Below are 18,131 nucleotides of genomic sequence, written 5' to 3'. Positions count from 1 at the left end.
TACCCAAGTTTAAATACAAAGAAATTCAAAGCATACACCTACTTAACTGAGACTGAAGCTGAAAGTCTTAAAGATTTCAAATAAGTCCTATTATAACATTACCTATCTGTTTCGTTTGCTTTTTTCTCAATACTAAGATATAGAAGGAGAGCCCACGACTCTAAATCTAGTTCGATAAAACTCCCAGATGATATATATATACATAATTAGTCACCTCATTAATGGGGGACACGAAATGACGATGCTGCAATGCGAAAAACCTGGAAACGTTGTTAAAAAAATAAAAAATAAAAATTCGACTTCTAGTATGATAAGACTCCCAAGTTTCGTTTCGTTTCTCGAAACAGAGGAGGGTCATTGGTCTATTCAGTAGCATGATAAGCGATGCTTTGTACCTAGGTATGTATTAGTTAAAAAATGATAAAAGTATATATTCAAACTTTAAAAAAGTACTCAAAATATGATAAAAAATCATGGATAAGTGTATAATGTTTTTGAAGTTTTATAAAATTCAATAAGATCGTTATTTTTCTGGCGGCAATAATGAGTACTACGTTGTAATGGCACCATCTTTTTTAATACCTAGACCATAGAAAACTATTCTATAATTTAATGCCACGTAGAAGTCAAAAATGTCAACGTCAAACTATTGAGTATTGGCTGTCATTGAATAGGTTTTCCATAAAAAGTTCAAAATAGCTTTACATATTTTGTATAAGTTTGTCGATACTTATTTCAATGGGTTCTTCACAAAGTTCTGAAGTACCAGGGGGTGGTTCGGAGGGATACCATATCCTAAGAGTTTGTATTAATGCTTTATTTATATATGACACAGCTTTTATTATGAAATACACAAGTAACACGTCAATGTTTTGCAGGTCCAAGACGGTTCTCCAGGCCAAAAAGCCAATCTCGAACCATTTTTTGATTTTATTGTAGCTATTGAAAACACTAGACTAGATCAAGATAATGATACTCTTAAAACACTCCTGAAACAGAATATTGATAAAACTATAATGATGCGGATTTATAGCACAAAAACACAATCAGTAAGAGAGTTAATGATAACACCTAGTCAAGATTGGGGAGGTCAAGGACTGCTTGGCGTCAGTATTCGATTTTGCTCATTTGAAGGTGCTAATGAAAATGTTTGGCATATACTGGTGAGTTTTTTTAGTTAAACATATAAAGTAAAAAGTGCATAGTTATTTTCTGTAAGAACTAAATAGACTTATTTTATAGAGATGCCAAATATAATCTACTTGACAGTTTGAAAGTTAGCTAGCTTTATAACTTTAACAAAAGCGCAAATGATACAAAAACATAGTTGCTATATTTCCTTACCCATACTTGTCTTCCTTATGCTGTAAATAGTAAAAACAGTGAAGATGTCATTAATGGTTATAAAAAATATTGTAATTTAAAGTAAAACCATTATTTAATTTATTTTAGGAAGTACATCCATCTTCACCTGCGGAATTAGCTGGATTAAGACCTTTCTCTGATTACATAATAGGAGCTGATTCTATAATGCATGAAAGTGAAGATCTGTTTACATTAATAGAAGCACACGAAGGAAGAGCCCTGAAGCTCTTTGTTTATAACATCAATGATGATAGCTGCCGTGAAGTTCTTATTACTCCAAATCACAATTGGGGTGGAGAAGGTAGTCTTGGATGTGGTATAGGTTATGGATATTTGCATAGAATTCCAATTAGAAGCACCCAACTTATGTCAAATCAAAATCAACACATAGCACCAACACCAATGGTAAGACAAAAAACTTTTTACATTACTTAAACATTTGGTAGATTGATGAGGTTTATTAAAATTGATTAAGATTAAATAAAATATACAAGTAAGCAAAGACAAAACAATTAAATACTTTTTTTTTGTTTCCCTAAAGATTCCCTTTTTTTGCTTAATAGATATTGATGTTTTATGCTTTAATGTTATTAAAAAATACATTTTGGAAAAAACAGTGGAAAATAAATGTTTGAAATATGCAAATTTATGTCTTCCTCAAATATTAAATAATAATTAATTTTTAATAATTATTGAATTTTTAACTACAGGCTGATTACAAATAATAATAATTAAGCTTAGTTGATTTTAAATATAGTATATATTTTTTTCTTTTAAGGTATCATCTCAGAACACTAATGTGCACCAAGATACTTTGATGTCTGGTATTCAAAGTTTAAATATAACTAATGAGACAACACCACTTGTTGATAATCAAGGCACACATCAGCCAGATACAGTTCAGGTTTCTCAACCACCATTTTTATCTGGAGTGCCTATGGTCAATCCTGGGGCATATACAACCTCATTTAATAATGTACCACCAAACATGTCAGATTATGTAAGCACACAACCAGGCTTGTCTACAACACCTTTGTCACAAACACAATCAATGGTATCGAATATGGCTGCCTATTCTAGCAGTAAGTAAAAAATTACACCTGCTTAAAAATGTTACTAAATATCCTATTATAATTATAAATGTATTTTTCAGACCTTGCAGAGACTACTTTGACCAATTTAGGCAGTATACCTTCAGTTTCTAACATGCAGCCACCAGCTCCTTTACCAAATTTACCGGGTATTCCTATGAACCAGCCTCAACCCTATATACCTATAATGCAAAATTACTCACAATCTCAAACATCAACTACCTTGCAACAGACCTCACCAAATTTAGTTCCAACATTTGACATGACCAGTTTTACCCAAGCTCCTTTGCAGCCTCCGCCATTGAACAGTGGCTTACCAATAGTGACTCCTGTATCATTACCTGGGATGCCATCAATAACTGTAAGTGCAACTCTTCCAGTTTCAACAATGCAAGAAATTCATCAACAGCAAGTTCTACAGCAGCAAGACTTACTATCATGAATATTTGTTAAATAAGCTAATAAAATGCCTCTATAATGGACATAGTTCTAGCACAGATATTTTAAACTTGAATGTATGTATGTACAACTTGTATATTATATTCAATTCAAAATAAACCACTTATTTTAATCTTGTTGTTTTTGGCTGTTGATGTAAATTTATATGGCATTTAATATTTGTAAAGTTACGTGAATTTATTATTTTATTTTGAATAAGAAATATTATCAAATGGTAGATATTGATATTGTGACCTGTTTTGCCTATGTGTCAATATTCTGACGTAAGTTAATATAATATAATAATTTAGTATGATAATAAAATTATACAAATATATATATATTTTTTAATTTATTTATATAATAAAATAAAAGAACACATGTACAGATTTACCATAAAAAATATTGCGATGAAATGATATTTTGTCAGAATAATTTAGTTTTAATATAATTCTTATAATTTTATACCTATACTCTGTCTCATTGGTTATTCACTTTTTGATATCTGCCTTAGAACGAAACGGTTCAAAATTACATAGAAGTTAACGTAAAATGCGTAATAAAAATATGTAAACCTCTTAATCTTATTTTACACATTTTCATACATGAATTAATGACCTAATAATATTAATGATGATAACAATGAAATTAAACGATTTTTATTTTTCATTCGGTGACCAGAAATCGAAGCCCGGGCCTCCTACATATTGTACAAGCACGGTGACCGTTGAGCTATTATTTCAATCTCGATATATTATAATTTTTTCATATTTCAGTTATAGCCATGCTTGGAGTTTATATTTGGTTAAGTTTGTTGATTGGGTTCGAGGCTTAATATAAATTTTATAGAATCGTGCGCTTTCGTAAGGAAAAAAAAAATATCTTGAATAAGAGAACCTCCTAAAAAAACCCCTGGACATCTAAATTCCCCCAAATTTGGGGGGAAAACCCCCAAGTTGGCATCACTGCGTGACAAACGAGTTAAATCGAAAATAATCTTTTATAACATAGAAAAAAAAATGCATTCAATCAAAAATATATAAATTAAGCAATCCTAAATAACCTTATAATATTTTGAAAAGAAGACAATGACTTTAAATTGTAGCTTTGTACATAGAAAACTATGTAACTGGTATTTTTAGCAGTCGGTAATATATTAGTAACATAGTAGAATTATAATTTGAATGCAGACTATCTGAAAAAGAACGCTCAATAGCATAAACGATAAGAAAATGGGACTAAAAATTTGGAAGAAACGCCTGTTTCATAAAATAGCTATGTACTAATAAAGGATCCAATCGACTCATAGAAAGTGGTATTCTTATTAGTACACCAGAAAAATAATTAAGGCCATATGACCATTGTTAAGCAGAATAAAGCAATTAATATACTGATTTTTTTGTATAAATATAAGTTTATACGTGTATAGGTACTTATTTTAGGATTTATTAAGTTATTATGTCGCAAGCAAAGCTACAGCTAAAGCTAGTAACAATAATAACAATGAAAATAATTTCTAATCTAAACTTTAGCAAAGAACGAATGAATTCGTGACGGTGATAAAAAGTCAAGGAGAATGAATGGACATATAACGGTATTCCGATTTAATTGTCATTACAAATATTTAACTCACATTGAACGCTCGTTAATATTATTTTGCTTGAATTCGTTTTGTACTATGACCCATACTTTTATATATTATAAATTGAACGAGAAAATGACTTACAAAATTATTTTATCCAATATTAAATTATATTCAGCGTTTGTTTTCTAATTAAAATATTTTAATTATTGGCTTACACATTTTTGATTTTACAAAATACTAGGTTTATTTGTTTTATCATTAAAAGCTACTAAATCGTCCTGTATATATAAGGTTACGTGTGTTAGGTCTATATCGGCCAACTCTGAAACAATTAACACGTAAATAATGAAATGTTAAATAAACAAGACAAAAGACATGTAGTGACAATAATATACATAACAAAATAGGTATATAACGTTTAATCAGGTCCTGTATAATGATCTTATTAAAAGTTTAATTCTTAACATTCGCATAAATGTTTCCATACTAACCCACCCAAGTCACCACCATAATACCACTCATGAAATTTGGTATCTACTACTAAATATTGCATTTGTGATTATTTATAAAACAAGTCATTTATCTTGATCTTTCTCTACATTTCATTAAATATATGGAACATTTAATAATATATTGAAATAGTTTAGTATAACGTTAGAATATTATATAGCATTCAAAGAAATTATTTTATAAGATTTTTTCATCTTTTCAACGCGGGAGTTTTTACAAGTAGTGACCTACCATGATAAAATCTGTCCCACGTATTGTATATAAAAGTACCTTCTAATATCCTGGCTTAAAATTTCGTCTCTGATAATAACGTCTTTAAATTACGAAGCTTAATGTTGTATCTATGTAAATATACATATGTATGTTGTATCAATGCATTAATTAAATTTTTAATGAAATAAAAATCAATAGTTAGTAAGTAAAAAACCTTATTATTGACTGTTAGTATAACAATTTTAAGTAGTATTATTTATGTACAAAATAATAGAACGTCAAATAATTAAATTCTATAAATAATCATATTCAGATACACACTTAGTGTACAGAAAATGGACAAACAATTTGTATTCATATTTGTGCTTACCAAAACTTGTGTTTTGAGGGGTCAAAACACGTATAAATAAAGTTAGGGTATTAAATATGTACATAATATGTTCCCACGACAAAGTTTTGCGTGTAAATTAATATAAATTTTCGTTTATCTTATGTTGAATGTTATTAAATAAAATTCAGCTGAATCCGAAGAGTTGATTTATCTTAGCACCATATTCTTACATTAACACGTAGAAGTTTGAGGAGCATTGGGATTTAATGGAGGGTCTAGTTTGAAACTCGTGCGCTTGGCTTCTTGAGGCGGTGGTTTTTCGGAGTCTAGACCCAAAGCCAAGTTATCATGCCCTCGCGTAAGCGTGGGAGCGTCGCTGTAGAAAACACCACCCGCGAGCTCGGACAGCCGGCGACGACGTCTTGTGTCTTTATCGTCAGCAAAACTTGGCGGTCTCACACTGGAACTCCTCCGTCGTTCTGAACCCATCCGCGTTGGTACTCTTAATGCTTTCTATTTTGAAAGAAATAAATATGCAAGATCCTTTTATTACTTACTATACACTTACATGAGCGACTAAAGGTATTATGTAAATATTTTAATTTATATAGAATTATTTTTTCTAAATCGTTTAAGATAATATTAATCTGAGAAATTACCTTGACTTTTATAGGCAATGAATTAAGGAAGTTGACAACCGGTGGTGAGATAAGGTCAATGGGAACATCAGCAGGATCAGTTACTCCAGTAACCACAGATACCGCTAGACCAATAAGTAGTGTACCAAAGCAGCCTAAGCTCGTATACCATAGATATGATACTCTAAACAACCAGAAAACAGCATCATCATGGTTTTCTCTGGAAATAATCAAAAATAAAAATTAACATATATAAAAAAATAATAATGTTTTAAAAGTCACTTAAGTTTTACTTAAAAACTAATTAAAGAACCTATTGGTAGGTAGTACATAAACACGACATCTTACATAGGCTCGGAGTTAATAGAGGATGTATCGTTGAGAGATATGGGGCAAGATTCAATCGATGTTGGAAGGCGTGGTAAAGGCACGTGAGCGAATTGCGCTCCACCACCTGCAGCTACTACCAGAATAAGTCCAAACACACCCCCAGCTATAGCACCCTGAAAAGTAGGATTTGTTTATATAGAAACATTAAAATATTAAAATATTTTGTTAAGATAAAGGGAATAATAATTGAAGAGGTTGTAATCGAGACGTCTTAAGGGATGTAGAATCTAATACAAAGTTTTAGAAAAAAAATAATATAATCACAAAATCCACACAAATATACCTAAAGATTTATGATATGAAATTGAAACTAAAAAACAGTCTAAATGCTAAACCTAATATCAAAAAATGTTTTTTCTCTAAAATCAAGTTAGGTATATAAAATATATTTTATATTAATTTATTGGTAAATTCTATATATCCTGAGTACAGGTGGGACTAGGATTTTCGATGGGCTGGTCTTCATAATATATCTTATGTGATATAGGACAGATAGGGTTTTGGTCCGCTTACTTTGTCATTAATTAATTATCTCCGCTCCGCCGTCTTCTTCTTGACCATGACGGTCTCACAGAAGGAGGCTACGGCCCTCCACGCCGATTCCCTGCGGAGCATCATCGACACGATTGCTCGCAGGGAGAGATCTTGTCCGACCTCACGGACCATGTTCTAGCCACTAGGCCATCTCAGCTCATACCTCATTGATTTTGTGATGTTATGTAATACTACTGTACTATAAAGACCTTGTATTTAAACTAACCTTTGCATTAGCCCAAGGAAATAGCATTCCGAGACTAAAGAGCCCAAGTGAAACACCTCCGATCATACCATTGAAGGAGAGTGCGAGCTGGAGAACTGGCCCCAATCTTTCTACTGCAAATACTAGTGCAAAAGAAAGTGCTCCACATCCAAGACATACCCATCTTGCAATCTGTTTAATACAATTATTTACTAAATAAACATCAGCTATATCGTTAAATATAGTTTAGGTATAATTGTATAAAATACAAGCGATACCTATATAGTTAACTGAAATTAAAGAAGAATAAAAATGCATTTATTACATTTCAAATCATAAAAATAAAATAGAAGTCTCATTTGTTGAAATCTGTTGTGAAATTACGTAATAATAGGGCAAATGTTTGCATTGCCTTGTATCGTTGCGCCGAAATATATTTTAAGACGTAATGATTAAAATTAAGTGCAGGTATAAACAATTTTAACTAATTAGTACTCACAGCTGCCCCTTTTTCTTCGGGTAAGGTGATGCCTAAAAGTCCAGTCGCTAAATCTTGACAAGCAATTGCTGATAAAGAATTTAAAGCAGACGCTACAGTGCTAAGAAAAACATAAAACAATATTATAATTATTTAATAATTGCTTATAATTTACTGCTTAATATAAAACATTCGACTAGATGTTCGTATAATCTTAAATTGGAATTGTGTCAGCATGAAGAGTTATAATTTAAGATCCTAATTCCCAGACTATAGTCTCAAATTGAAACCGGTATGTCGACTGGTAAATTCTAGTTAGGTCCTAATTTCGAAGACAAGTTAAGTGCTACAGAATTAGTTTCTGAGATGGCTTCATGTCTTTCGGTACACTTGGTTTTAATAATAAAAGTGAAATACGATAAACTTAGGAAATATGAACATTTGTTACAAATCCAAAAATATATTTAATTTATAAACTTGTGTTTAATAAATCATTAAGAATTATTATATTACCCAAGACTCGCCGCAAATATGCCTGCTACGAAAAAGCCAGGCACGCCGGGGTGTTCGCCGAGCTGCCGGACTACATACAGCGGAAGGAGTCGATCTGAGGCGTTAATAACGCCCGCCTGCGGTAAATATTATTGGTTCACTAAGCTAATCATGTATTTTTTTTTGCAAAAGTTATTTTTTCCATAGATATCAAAAAGTTATTATTACAATAGAAATAACGATCAATAAATAGAATCTTTGTAATTATTTTACCCAAGATGACTCAGTGGCTAGACATGTGAATCTTTACCGAAGATCGTGAGTTCAAGCCCGGGCAAGTTTTTGCTATTGGGTTTTTATGTGCTTAATTTTTTTACTATTTCACTCGTACTCGGCGGTGAAGAAAAACGGTGGAATAAATAAATAAAATAATAGTCAACTTGTTAATATTCAAAATAAAACTGCATTGTGTTGCATAATAGAAATGAAATCACCAACTGGTTTCTTGCAGATGTTTTGAATATGTATTTGTCTGCATTCCTTCCAAGTAGTTCCTTATAAAACTTATTAATTGATTGTTGCTTTATTTTAATGAAATGATTTTAAAATTATCTATATTATCTTTTAAGCAAAATAATACCTGTATCGGATCACATCCTGCATAATGAGCGGCCAAAAGAGCTCCAGTCGCGAAATTCACTGAATAGATCGATACTAGTCCGATAGCAGAAACCCAAAGAGCAATTCGAGCTTGAGATAAGCGTTCCACTGATAAATATTTTTGTATGGAAGCTTGATTGGCACAAAACATACTTATCCAGTATATGGTGCCGCCGACCACCACTGACCAAAATGAGTGTCGCACAGTGGGGTCAGGATTCATGCTAAAACATAAGTTTGATATTTAATTATTTTTTAAATCGTTTATTTTTACGTTACAACATAAATACAAATATTACAATTAACGCTGTGCTTTTTAAAGTATTTTTTGTGTGTAAAATATAATTGTAAATCTTCTATATCATATAAAATATAACATAATTCTATTATTTCTATTTAAAATAATTAATATATCCAAAATAATATATTTATATATTGTGAAACTTTTGATGTAAATTAGTATGCAGCTTGCATTGAAATTTAGAAATTACCTACTATCAAAGTCAATACTATGAAAGTTCTTTCTCATGGTACTTACTGTTTTTTTGCTTTAAGGATGAGCAATTTAATATAAGAATTAAAAGCAAATTTAATTCCGCGTAACAGTTATCTGTTTTGATTTTAAATAAACGAGTCTCAATTTTATTGTAAAAGTGAAAGTGAGTATATTGTACAGTTATAATAAACTTTTATTTTTATCTTTATTGTCATCAGTTATTTCCGATCTATGCAAAAACCATCTAATTTTATAAGCTTAACGTTAAGTGTAATTTATATGTATATTAATATTTGTAAATTTAAATTGTATATGCTAGTGCTATTGATAAACGATGCTTTTTGAATAAAAATAGTTTATAAACGGCAAGGTATAACACAAAAACATAAAAAATACTTATGTTAATATATCAATAATAATTTCATAATATAATAAATATGTCAAAATTAAATATTTACTCAAAAAAGTGTAGTCGGTCAGTATTTCGAGCATAATCCCAAATGGAGTCAGAACCACCTTGTTGCGCTACGCCGAGTGCAAGAACTACGGCCAATGACCCAAGAAGGACTGCTGACTGAAATGTATCAGTCATAATAACTGCTTTCATACCACCCTGTAATAATCACTTTACAATTACTTAAAACATCCAACAAAGAAAGAAACAGTTTAGGAAGTTACTCGTATAGCGCTTACCTGAGATGCGTAGAATATACACACTATATAAACCACTGATACCGCCAAATACGTATTTAAGCCAGTCACTGTAATTTATAAAATAAAACGATCATTTACATATCATACCTGTGACAACTTTTGATAGATTTAGACAAAGGTGACTTTAGGGGCGGGAAAACCGAGCATTCGCATCTATCCCAGGGCCGGAGATCGGTGACTAGGTCAATCGGTCATCGGAATTAATTGATTAAAATTAAATAATTTACTAGAGAATATGCGACCATTTGAAAAATAATTATAATTACTGGTTGCTGATTTTACAACATATTCATTTTATATCATACACTGATAATAATAGTTAGTAGCGGACGGAATATTAATAATGAACTCACGCACCTGTACTGCAAAAACCGACACTGGATTTGAAGATACAATTTTTTTCTTTATTATAAAAATGATTCGGCGTTAAATCGTACGATTTGGTGTCTCCTTCATATTATTGAAAGTTTATTATATTATATATGACCAACATTTAGTATTAATATTGTCGGTTATAATTTATCTGCTTATGCTATGATGGACTGCCTGATTGACCTGAACTTAACACTGAGCTTGCGCTTACCTAACATAAGACATTCAATCAATTCTAAGTATGAAAGTGTAGATAGAGTTAAACTTCAAAACAAAAGTGTATTGATAAAGCACGACTATTATTTGGGAAATAATTAAAATATATGCATTGATATATAAAAGATTCTGATGTTCATAGAGGCATAATAGGGCTTTGTGCAAGCCCGTCTGGGTAGGTACCACCCACTCATCAGATATTCTACCGCAAAACAGCAATACTTGATATTGTTGTGTTCCGGTTTGAAGGGTGAGTGAGCCAGTGTAATTACAGGCACAAGGGACATAAAATCTTAGTTCCCAAGGTTGGTGGCGCATTGGCTATAAGCGATGGTTGACATTTCTTGCAATGCCAATGTCTAAGGGCGTTTGGCGACCACTTATCATCAGGTGGCCCATATGCTCGTCCACCTTCCTATTCTATAAAAAAAAAAAAAAAAAAATAATATATATCTAAAATCCACAATATAAAAATAAAATTAGTTTCTTTTTCGTAAGTTAGCATTTATCTATGTTGTCATCTTATAAGCTAGCTAATTTTGTAGACATAAAATAGTTGGTAGGATTTTTTTCTACACTACCCCGTTACCAGTGTGTTATTTTTTATTTATTTTCTTTATTTTCAATATCAATAACCTTAACATTTAATTACTTTATCAAATATTTTACTTTAATGGCACTAATAGCTTCATCCTTATTATTACTTTAAGAAAAAAAAATATTTATTCAATGTCATCAAAATAAAAATATAACAGATAATTTAAATAATTTATATCTCTTAATATATTATACATATTAATAATATTATAAGTTCATAGGCTGCAATCACTGATCACTTTTGGAACAATGGGCTCTTTTGAATACATAACTTGATTATGCAATATCAATAAAATTCGTATGCTCCTGGTATATCAAATATATGTAGTTTCGAAAATGTTTCGCCTTGTCACATATTATATTAAATATGCAAGTGATATTGATAATATAAGAACGAGTAATAATATGTGGTTTTTATATCATCCATTATATTTAATCATAATCGAGTATCCTTAATTGAGATTTTTTTTTTTAATCGCTACATTACTGAGTTATATTTCTGTTCTTTTAATATTAATATGATAAGTTTAAAAGTTCCTTCATACCTAGTTGCTGAATATTCTGATTTTTTTACTCCAAGGTAAAAAATTCAGAATATTCGGATGCGTATCATATGCAAATAATTTAAATATAAGATATAAATATCTGTTTGCATTTTTTTTTGCATGAATTTAGCAAAGTTCATTTATAACGTCAGAAACGAATATATATTTAGTTTGCTAAGTTTTTTAATAGTACAAAAAATTACAACATATAAAAAATTAAACGTACGTAACATCAATTTGTGCAGCGATTTCAATTAATATTTGATGATGAAACGATATTATGTACTATGTATGTTTAATTAACTGACTAGCGGATAATTTAGAATCAATCCATGCTCTGATGTGATACTTTCAACTTTTTTTTATTTAAGTAGTAAAACAAGCTTAAGACAACAACACTATTAATTTCGGAGTATTATAATATATTATATTATATTATAATTTTATTATATAATTTAATTTTTTAACTGTATTTTTGTTGGTATAATGAAACTAATTACTAGGAGAGCAATATGTTTATCTAAAGTAAATGATTTTTTTTAATTAATAGTTCGTTATCTTATGTGATTTTATCGCAACTTTTACTTAACGGATAACAAAAAACGATCAAATATTAACGATAAATACAGTCAATTATGAGTTAAATTGTTACGAAACTTTAGAGAATACTATCTATGAATTAATTTTACGACGCTATTGTCATCCCATTGTGCAAGAGTCACTTTGATGTTACAGACTTTATAACACATAATGCGTTATGAATATCTTTATAGATGTCTCTTTAATGTTATGTGATGTTTCACTTTTTCTTAATCTGTTTTTAGCTTAACGTGACACGCGACTTTATACGTTTCTATTTTTTTTAAAGTAAAACTTGCAATAATATTTTGTTGTTTAATATCATATTTTCTAATTTCATTAGTTTGCGTATTTAGAAATACAGATGTATATTTATTTGTATTTAACTTATACACCATGTTGGCTATATTTTTACGGATAGTGACGTACTCCTCTACAACATATTTAAACGTAGTTTATTGCAATATAATACGACCGTGAATCCTTACAAAGTATTATTGGGTAACCATATTACGTGTTATAGGGACAACATATCCGTGATTAGAATACGTATACTTTATTTTTCGGTTGGTTTTAGGCATCATGATTGATGATGATAAACAAAGATTATGTGGGTTATATTCTGATTTTACTTACAATAAGTACAATTGTACATTTATAAAGGATACTGACATTAACCCACTGCTATTTAATTATTGATATTTTACCTGTTTCCAAATTATTTTAATAACATATTCAAAATATTTTTGTTACGGATTTATCTCATACAATTATTAATAGTTATAATTTATTAATAGTTAAATATTAAAAGTTTATTTAATACTTGTAAAATAGTTTTAATGTTTTATTTTATCTCACAACTATTAATCATTTAAATATCAGTAATTAAGTATATGACCATTATTATGATTGTAGTACAAAATAACTTGGTCATTATGTACTGACACAATTTTATTATAAAAACAGCTTATATAAGTCATTTAAAAGAATACATACGTATTCAAATATAATTGCTAAGATTATTTGCTAATTACGTGATATGCTATTATATCGTTACATCATACATAATTTTTACATGTTTCTCCATGTATAATCTTAGAAGTGTTTTATCATAAAACATAGAACGTTGCATACAAACAGAATATTATCTCACTGTATTTCGACCTTACCTACTTTTACTAACACGTTAAAATCGATGCAATTATGATGTAAAATGTTTATTATGTGAGTATATAAAAGTTGCAATATCAATAACCTTAACGTTTAATTACTTTATCAGTTATTTAATGGCACTAATAGCTTCATCCTTATTATTACTTAAAGAATAATAAAAAAATGTCATGTCATCAAAATAAAAATAAAACAGCCAATTTAATTAATTTCTATCTTTGCCGGTTATCTCTCTGAGAAAATTCTCAGTGATGGAAAAGTCTCTTATGAATAAAAATAAGAATGTATGATGATAAAATAAAATGATAATTTTTTTACCATCAGATAGTGCGAGTGCTGGAGCGTATACAGCCACTGCCGTATACAATATCATTTGCATCATGTAGAGTGCGCTCGCGTAAACACGCATCGATTTGCAGAAACGGACTTCCTGAAAAACATTTACTTATTAATATATGCTTTTTAATTAATTAATTATTATAAAGCGGAGTAAATAGATTATCTTAAAAAAATGTTTGTTTTTTTAAATCACGATTGTTTTCTAAGTATAGGGTAAAATATAGTTAGTAGCTAAAACCTGGTACAAGTGGTGGTTGAAGATTTATTACTTTTTGCAGATTTCAATAATTATCAATATAATAAGTATTTATGTAGCATTTGTATACATATTTTACTCTTACCAAATATTCGTAGCATGATGTCAATCTAAGCCTCATGAAAACTGGAAGATATAGATGACTTGTCACGGGAATTACTAGCACAAATGCTAAACATATCATCCAAAATTGTCCACCCGCTACGTACATTTCTGCTGGATTTCCTAATAGCTCAATAGCTGTTATAAAGCTGTCAAAATAAATACGTTAACCATTTTATAAAATTAAATGATAAATCGCAATGATTATTTTTCCTATTTTATCAAATATTTGTGGGAATATTTTTTACAGAGTTCTTAAAACACAAACCTTGCTGCTAAACTTAAAGCCATTGGAAACGTTCCCATAGAAGATCCACCGAGGAGAAAATCATCTCCTGTCATCTGCTTTTCTCCAAAATATCCATAAAAAACGCCTATAGCGCAAGAGATGATAAGCATCGTAACCAGAACACTGTAATCCTCCCATTTAAATAGTGACACTTCAGTTTCATTTCTTGGTTGATATATATCAAAATTATTGGTACTATTTATTTCAAGAGCGAGAGGATTACTTGCTTGTGTTGAGGACATAAAATTCAAAATCCAAAAGACTGCTAAAATTTCCTGTAAAGAACAATGTTTATAGGATATTCAAAAGCAAATTTGATCATTCAAGTTTTAAGGTAAAGTCTATAAATTGATATATAAATTGCATTTCAAACATTAATTATTTTCAATTGCTTAAGTATTGAGCAGTGGGTGTTGATCTCATTGATCTCTTAGAATCAATTAACACCGACCGTACTATTACCTTTTTAATTATGGTGGATAAATTGTACCCGACAATCAAATTGTTAGGAAAACATTATGTCATTACATCCCACAGTGTCGGCAGCAAAAGCAGAAATTATTTGAAAACTCAACAAAGAAATAAATCTATATGATATTTTTATTAAAATAGCTTTTAATAGTTTAAGTATAAGTGTAAAAATTACTTGAAAAATGTTCAATATTGTTCTCTGTAAATGGCATTGATGATCATAAAAATTATATAAACTATTTTTTCCCATTGCATATAAAGTATGTCTGTAGGTATTCAATGTCACTGAACTATACTTTTTAAATTAAATGCTTGGATTAATATTTGAAATGATTCGCTTCTAAATGTTTTCGAATTGTGCAGTGCATAAAGTCTAACAAGATTGTGTCAAAACATTTGAATAACGCTGGCCCAGTGCACATTGTTTTCCTACTAAGTCATCGAGCGAACTACTTTCAGGCACGCTGATAGTAAAACTAGTTTCAGAGCGGAAAAAACCGGATTCAATCTCTCCATTACTTCCTTAAGGCGGTAGATTCCGGTATTAGCCGCCTTTTAAATTCTGTTATAGCCGACTCATGGGAGTCGGGCTGGAAGACAATATTTGAGTCAACAACATTCCTAACAATTAACAGTAATGATACCACTCATATATATATTTTATATTTTGTATCGTTTAGCTGATCAAGATTAATCATATCAATCATGTTAATACATTTGGGGCTTCTCATATTTTTGTATAATTTTAAGTTTTTATTATTTTCTCTTATAGGACCGAAATCACTCTACGTAATCAGTACTTGTATTAAATGAGTTTACATTTTATAATTATATATTTTAAAATTTGATTTTATTTGATGAATTCAGATAGATAATGATGATTTTTGAGTGATAGATGATATTTTTTAAATCTATTAACAATAACACAATATTAGGCAAACATGTACAGAATGTTTTAACGTAATCGCCATTTACAATACCTACGGGACAGTGTTTAAGATTTTCTTTTTAAAAAAATATTTAACATAAAATATAAGTGTGTTAATAAAAGATACAGACAAGTTTACATTTTAACTTTTGTAGATTTAGAATTACAAAACGACTGAATTTTAATTGTATACTGTTTACTTGTGTATTTCTAAAATGGTCAATTAATTATCTGAAGCGAGAGGCCTGTCAAGCAGATACATTGTGACGCCGTTAATTATTCTTTAAAGTTAAGACAAAATCCACCTCGATTACTAAAACATATTGGAATGTATTCCTTACCAAATAATGCTTGCGAAAGTTTTCGCGGTAGCTGACGAATATGCAATTACGTTTTTAGAATACACTCCTGTCGAATTAGTCGTAGACTACACAATTAACAGTCTACGTGACTGCGATCAATGTTTTAATTCATCTTTAAATCTACAATACACTTCTTTTTTATTATGATATCAGACATTAAATAATTCTAACTGCAAATTAAACTACACTTTTTTTTTTAGAATAACCCAGCTGAAATTTTAAGCTTGTGTACATATTGCATTACGTGTAATTTTCTTACGTCGTAGTTTAGGGTACCGTAGCCAAGCAATTCGATACAGTTTCAACAGTTTTAGATCTTACTTCTATTTGCATGAAATTTTGCATGTAAATTGTTAGGAAATTATTTTTTTACTTTTTTTTTATTTTTAGATTTTTACATTTTTCCAACTTAGGTACTACTTTAGTGAAATAATATAATACTTGGAGTACTTAAACGTTTTCGAAAGGTACTCTTTATAAAAAATATTTTAATATGTCTTACTTACGTATAATAATTAAATAAATATTGAAATAAAATATTGATTACAAAAATACCTTATTTTCTCCTAAAATTCCCAGAAACTTTTGCTACTAAATTCTAAAATATTAGATATATGTATACGGAATACATAATTATATGAATAATACCTACTTATATATTACTCTACATGGTTATTGTGACAATATACGTAGTTATTTTCCTAACTAATCTATATTAAGAAATATATAATATGTTTATAACTACTTATTTACTTTACACTCCTACCTAGTCTGTAAACTAATCCATTAAATTGAAATAAAATAGCCACTTACCTGAAAAGCATTTTCTGTTCTATTATATTTTTTGAAAAGCACCATTGCTGCTGTTATTCTTGATACAACCTTTTGATTCACGTTTATTTACATGTCCTTTTTGAAAATGACGATCAGTTGTGATCGGTTCCTGATTTGGTCGCACCGAACGTCCTATAAGGCTGTGAAACTATCGTAAAATGTTCTCTCCATGTACACTAATAAATAGTAATTAAGTGTCCAATCATACGGAATAGTTAGCTGACCAAAACAGACGAGGGCTCACGCGACAAGTCCTACGCGTTTGATATGTACTTAAATAAATACAATCAGACTTGTTTCTTTATAAGAATTTCAAATTAACGATTTATTAAAATAAAAGTATTAATTCAAAACAATTCGCATTCACAAACATTCTCATTAAAAGTTTTTAACCAATGACTTTTATAAACATTGATAACTAATCGTATAAAGGTTAATTTTTAGATTATCTTAATAAAGAGTCGTAAAATTCTTTAATTTACATTATGACATTCAATCAAGTTTTTTTATATCAATTGCATTTATATTATCAGTTACCTATTATTTTTTTAATATAAATTGTTAATTTAAAACAAAAATTGTTACCTTAAAATCTGAAAAAAAAATATTCGGCTGTCACGAATTAAAGAGAAAAGATCACTAAATGTTGACTTTAACGTAGAACATAATAAAATATGTATATTTTCTTTGTTTCTTAGTATACTTCTGCGTTTAAGCTCACGCGATTGGTAAGGCGTGGAATCAATCAAAAGAAATGGCTCAATGTCGGGACGCTATCGCTTCACGCTTATTTAACGTTTTATTAGGCATACACTTTCTTTATATAGATATAATTTTAATGTAGCAATTTTTATAATATAATAATATATTTTTTGACCACTTGAAAAAGTAAAGTAAATGTGTAATTGATGAGTTAATGCTTTTGAGGAGA

General features: G+C 29.6%; 2 protein-coding genes across 5 annotated transcripts; one reads left to right on the top strand and one right to left on the bottom strand.

Annotated features, from left to right (window-relative positions):
- The first annotated feature begins 631 nt into the window (after nucleotides 1–631).
- LOC126770357 (Golgi reassembly-stacking protein 2) lies at nucleotides 632–3,003 on the top strand. Its single transcript, XM_050489744.1, has 5 exons — nucleotides 632–801; nucleotides 879–1,163; nucleotides 1,453–1,770; nucleotides 2,144–2,447; nucleotides 2,519–3,003. Exons 1-5 carry the CDS (start codon nucleotides 739–741, stop codon nucleotides 2,896–2,898), a joined length of 1,350 nt encoding a protein of 449 aa, XP_050345701.1. The 5' UTR covers nucleotides 632–738; the 3' UTR covers nucleotides 2,899–3,003.
- Nucleotides 3,004–4,883: 1,880 nt separating this feature from the next.
- LOC126770348 (sodium-coupled monocarboxylate transporter 1) lies at nucleotides 4,884–17,945 on the bottom strand. Of its 4 annotated transcripts, none has more exons than XM_050489725.1 (14): nucleotides 17,786–17,945; nucleotides 17,180–17,348; nucleotides 14,585–14,880; nucleotides 14,300–14,465; nucleotides 13,938–14,049; nucleotides 10,120–10,187; nucleotides 9,885–10,039; nucleotides 8,911–9,154; nucleotides 8,292–8,407; nucleotides 7,800–7,899; nucleotides 7,322–7,492; nucleotides 6,520–6,674; nucleotides 6,193–6,391; nucleotides 4,884–6,046 (listed from the first exon to the last, which is right to left on the bottom strand). In XM_050489725.1, exons 2-14 carry the CDS (start codon nucleotides 17,222–17,224, stop codon nucleotides 5,765–5,767), a joined length of 2,109 nt encoding a protein of 702 aa, XP_050345682.1. In that variant the 5' UTR covers nucleotides 17,225–17,348; nucleotides 17,786–17,945; the 3' UTR covers nucleotides 4,884–5,764. The 4 variants fall into 4 exon arrangements, with proteins under 4 accessions (XP_050345682.1, XP_050345680.1, XP_050345681.1 ...); XM_050489723.1 differs by having other exon boundaries at nucleotides 17,180–17,340; XM_050489724.1 differs by having other exon boundaries at nucleotides 17,180–17,332.
- Nucleotides 17,946–18,131: the final 186 nt, after the last annotated feature.

The sequence above is a fragment of the Nymphalis io genome, chromosome 8, assembly GCF_905147045.1.
Source record: "Nymphalis io chromosome 8, ilAglIoxx1.1, whole genome shotgun sequence".
Lineage (NCBI taxonomy): Eukaryota > Metazoa > Arthropoda > Insecta > Lepidoptera > Nymphalidae > Nymphalis > Nymphalis io.
Note: the sequence above shows the minus strand (reverse complement) of the source record. Positions and strands in the feature narration are given on the sequence as shown.

What these genes read in the sequence shown, in the direction of transcription:
- LOC126770357 (XM_050489744.1), top strand. Translation starts at nt 739, where the DNA reads ATGGGTTCTTCACAAAGTTCTGAAGTACCAGGGGGTGGTTCGGAGGGA. An exon ending in AAAATGTTTGGCATATACTG is followed by an intron (nt 1,164 to 1,452) that starts GTGAGTTTTTTT and finishes AATTTATTTTAG; the next exon opens with GAAGTACATCCATCTTCACC. An exon ending in ACATAGCACCAACACCAATG is followed by an intron (nt 1,771 to 2,143) that starts GTAAGACAAAAA and finishes TTTTCTTTTAAG; the next exon opens with GTATCATCTCAGAACACTAA.
- LOC126770348 (XM_050489725.1), bottom strand. Translation starts at nt 17,224, where the DNA reads ATGGTGCTTTTCAAAAAATATAATAGAACAGAAAATGCTTTTCAG. An exon ending in GAACAGAAAATGCTTTTCAG is followed by an intron (nt 14,881 to 17,179) that starts GTAAGTGGCTAT and finishes TGTTCTTTACAG; the next exon opens with GAAATTTTAGCAGTCTTTTG. An exon ending in GCTTTAAGTTTAGCAGCAAG is followed by an intron (nt 14,466 to 14,584) that starts GTTTGTGTTTTA and finishes TTATTTTGACAG; the next exon opens with CTTTATAACAGCTATTGAGC.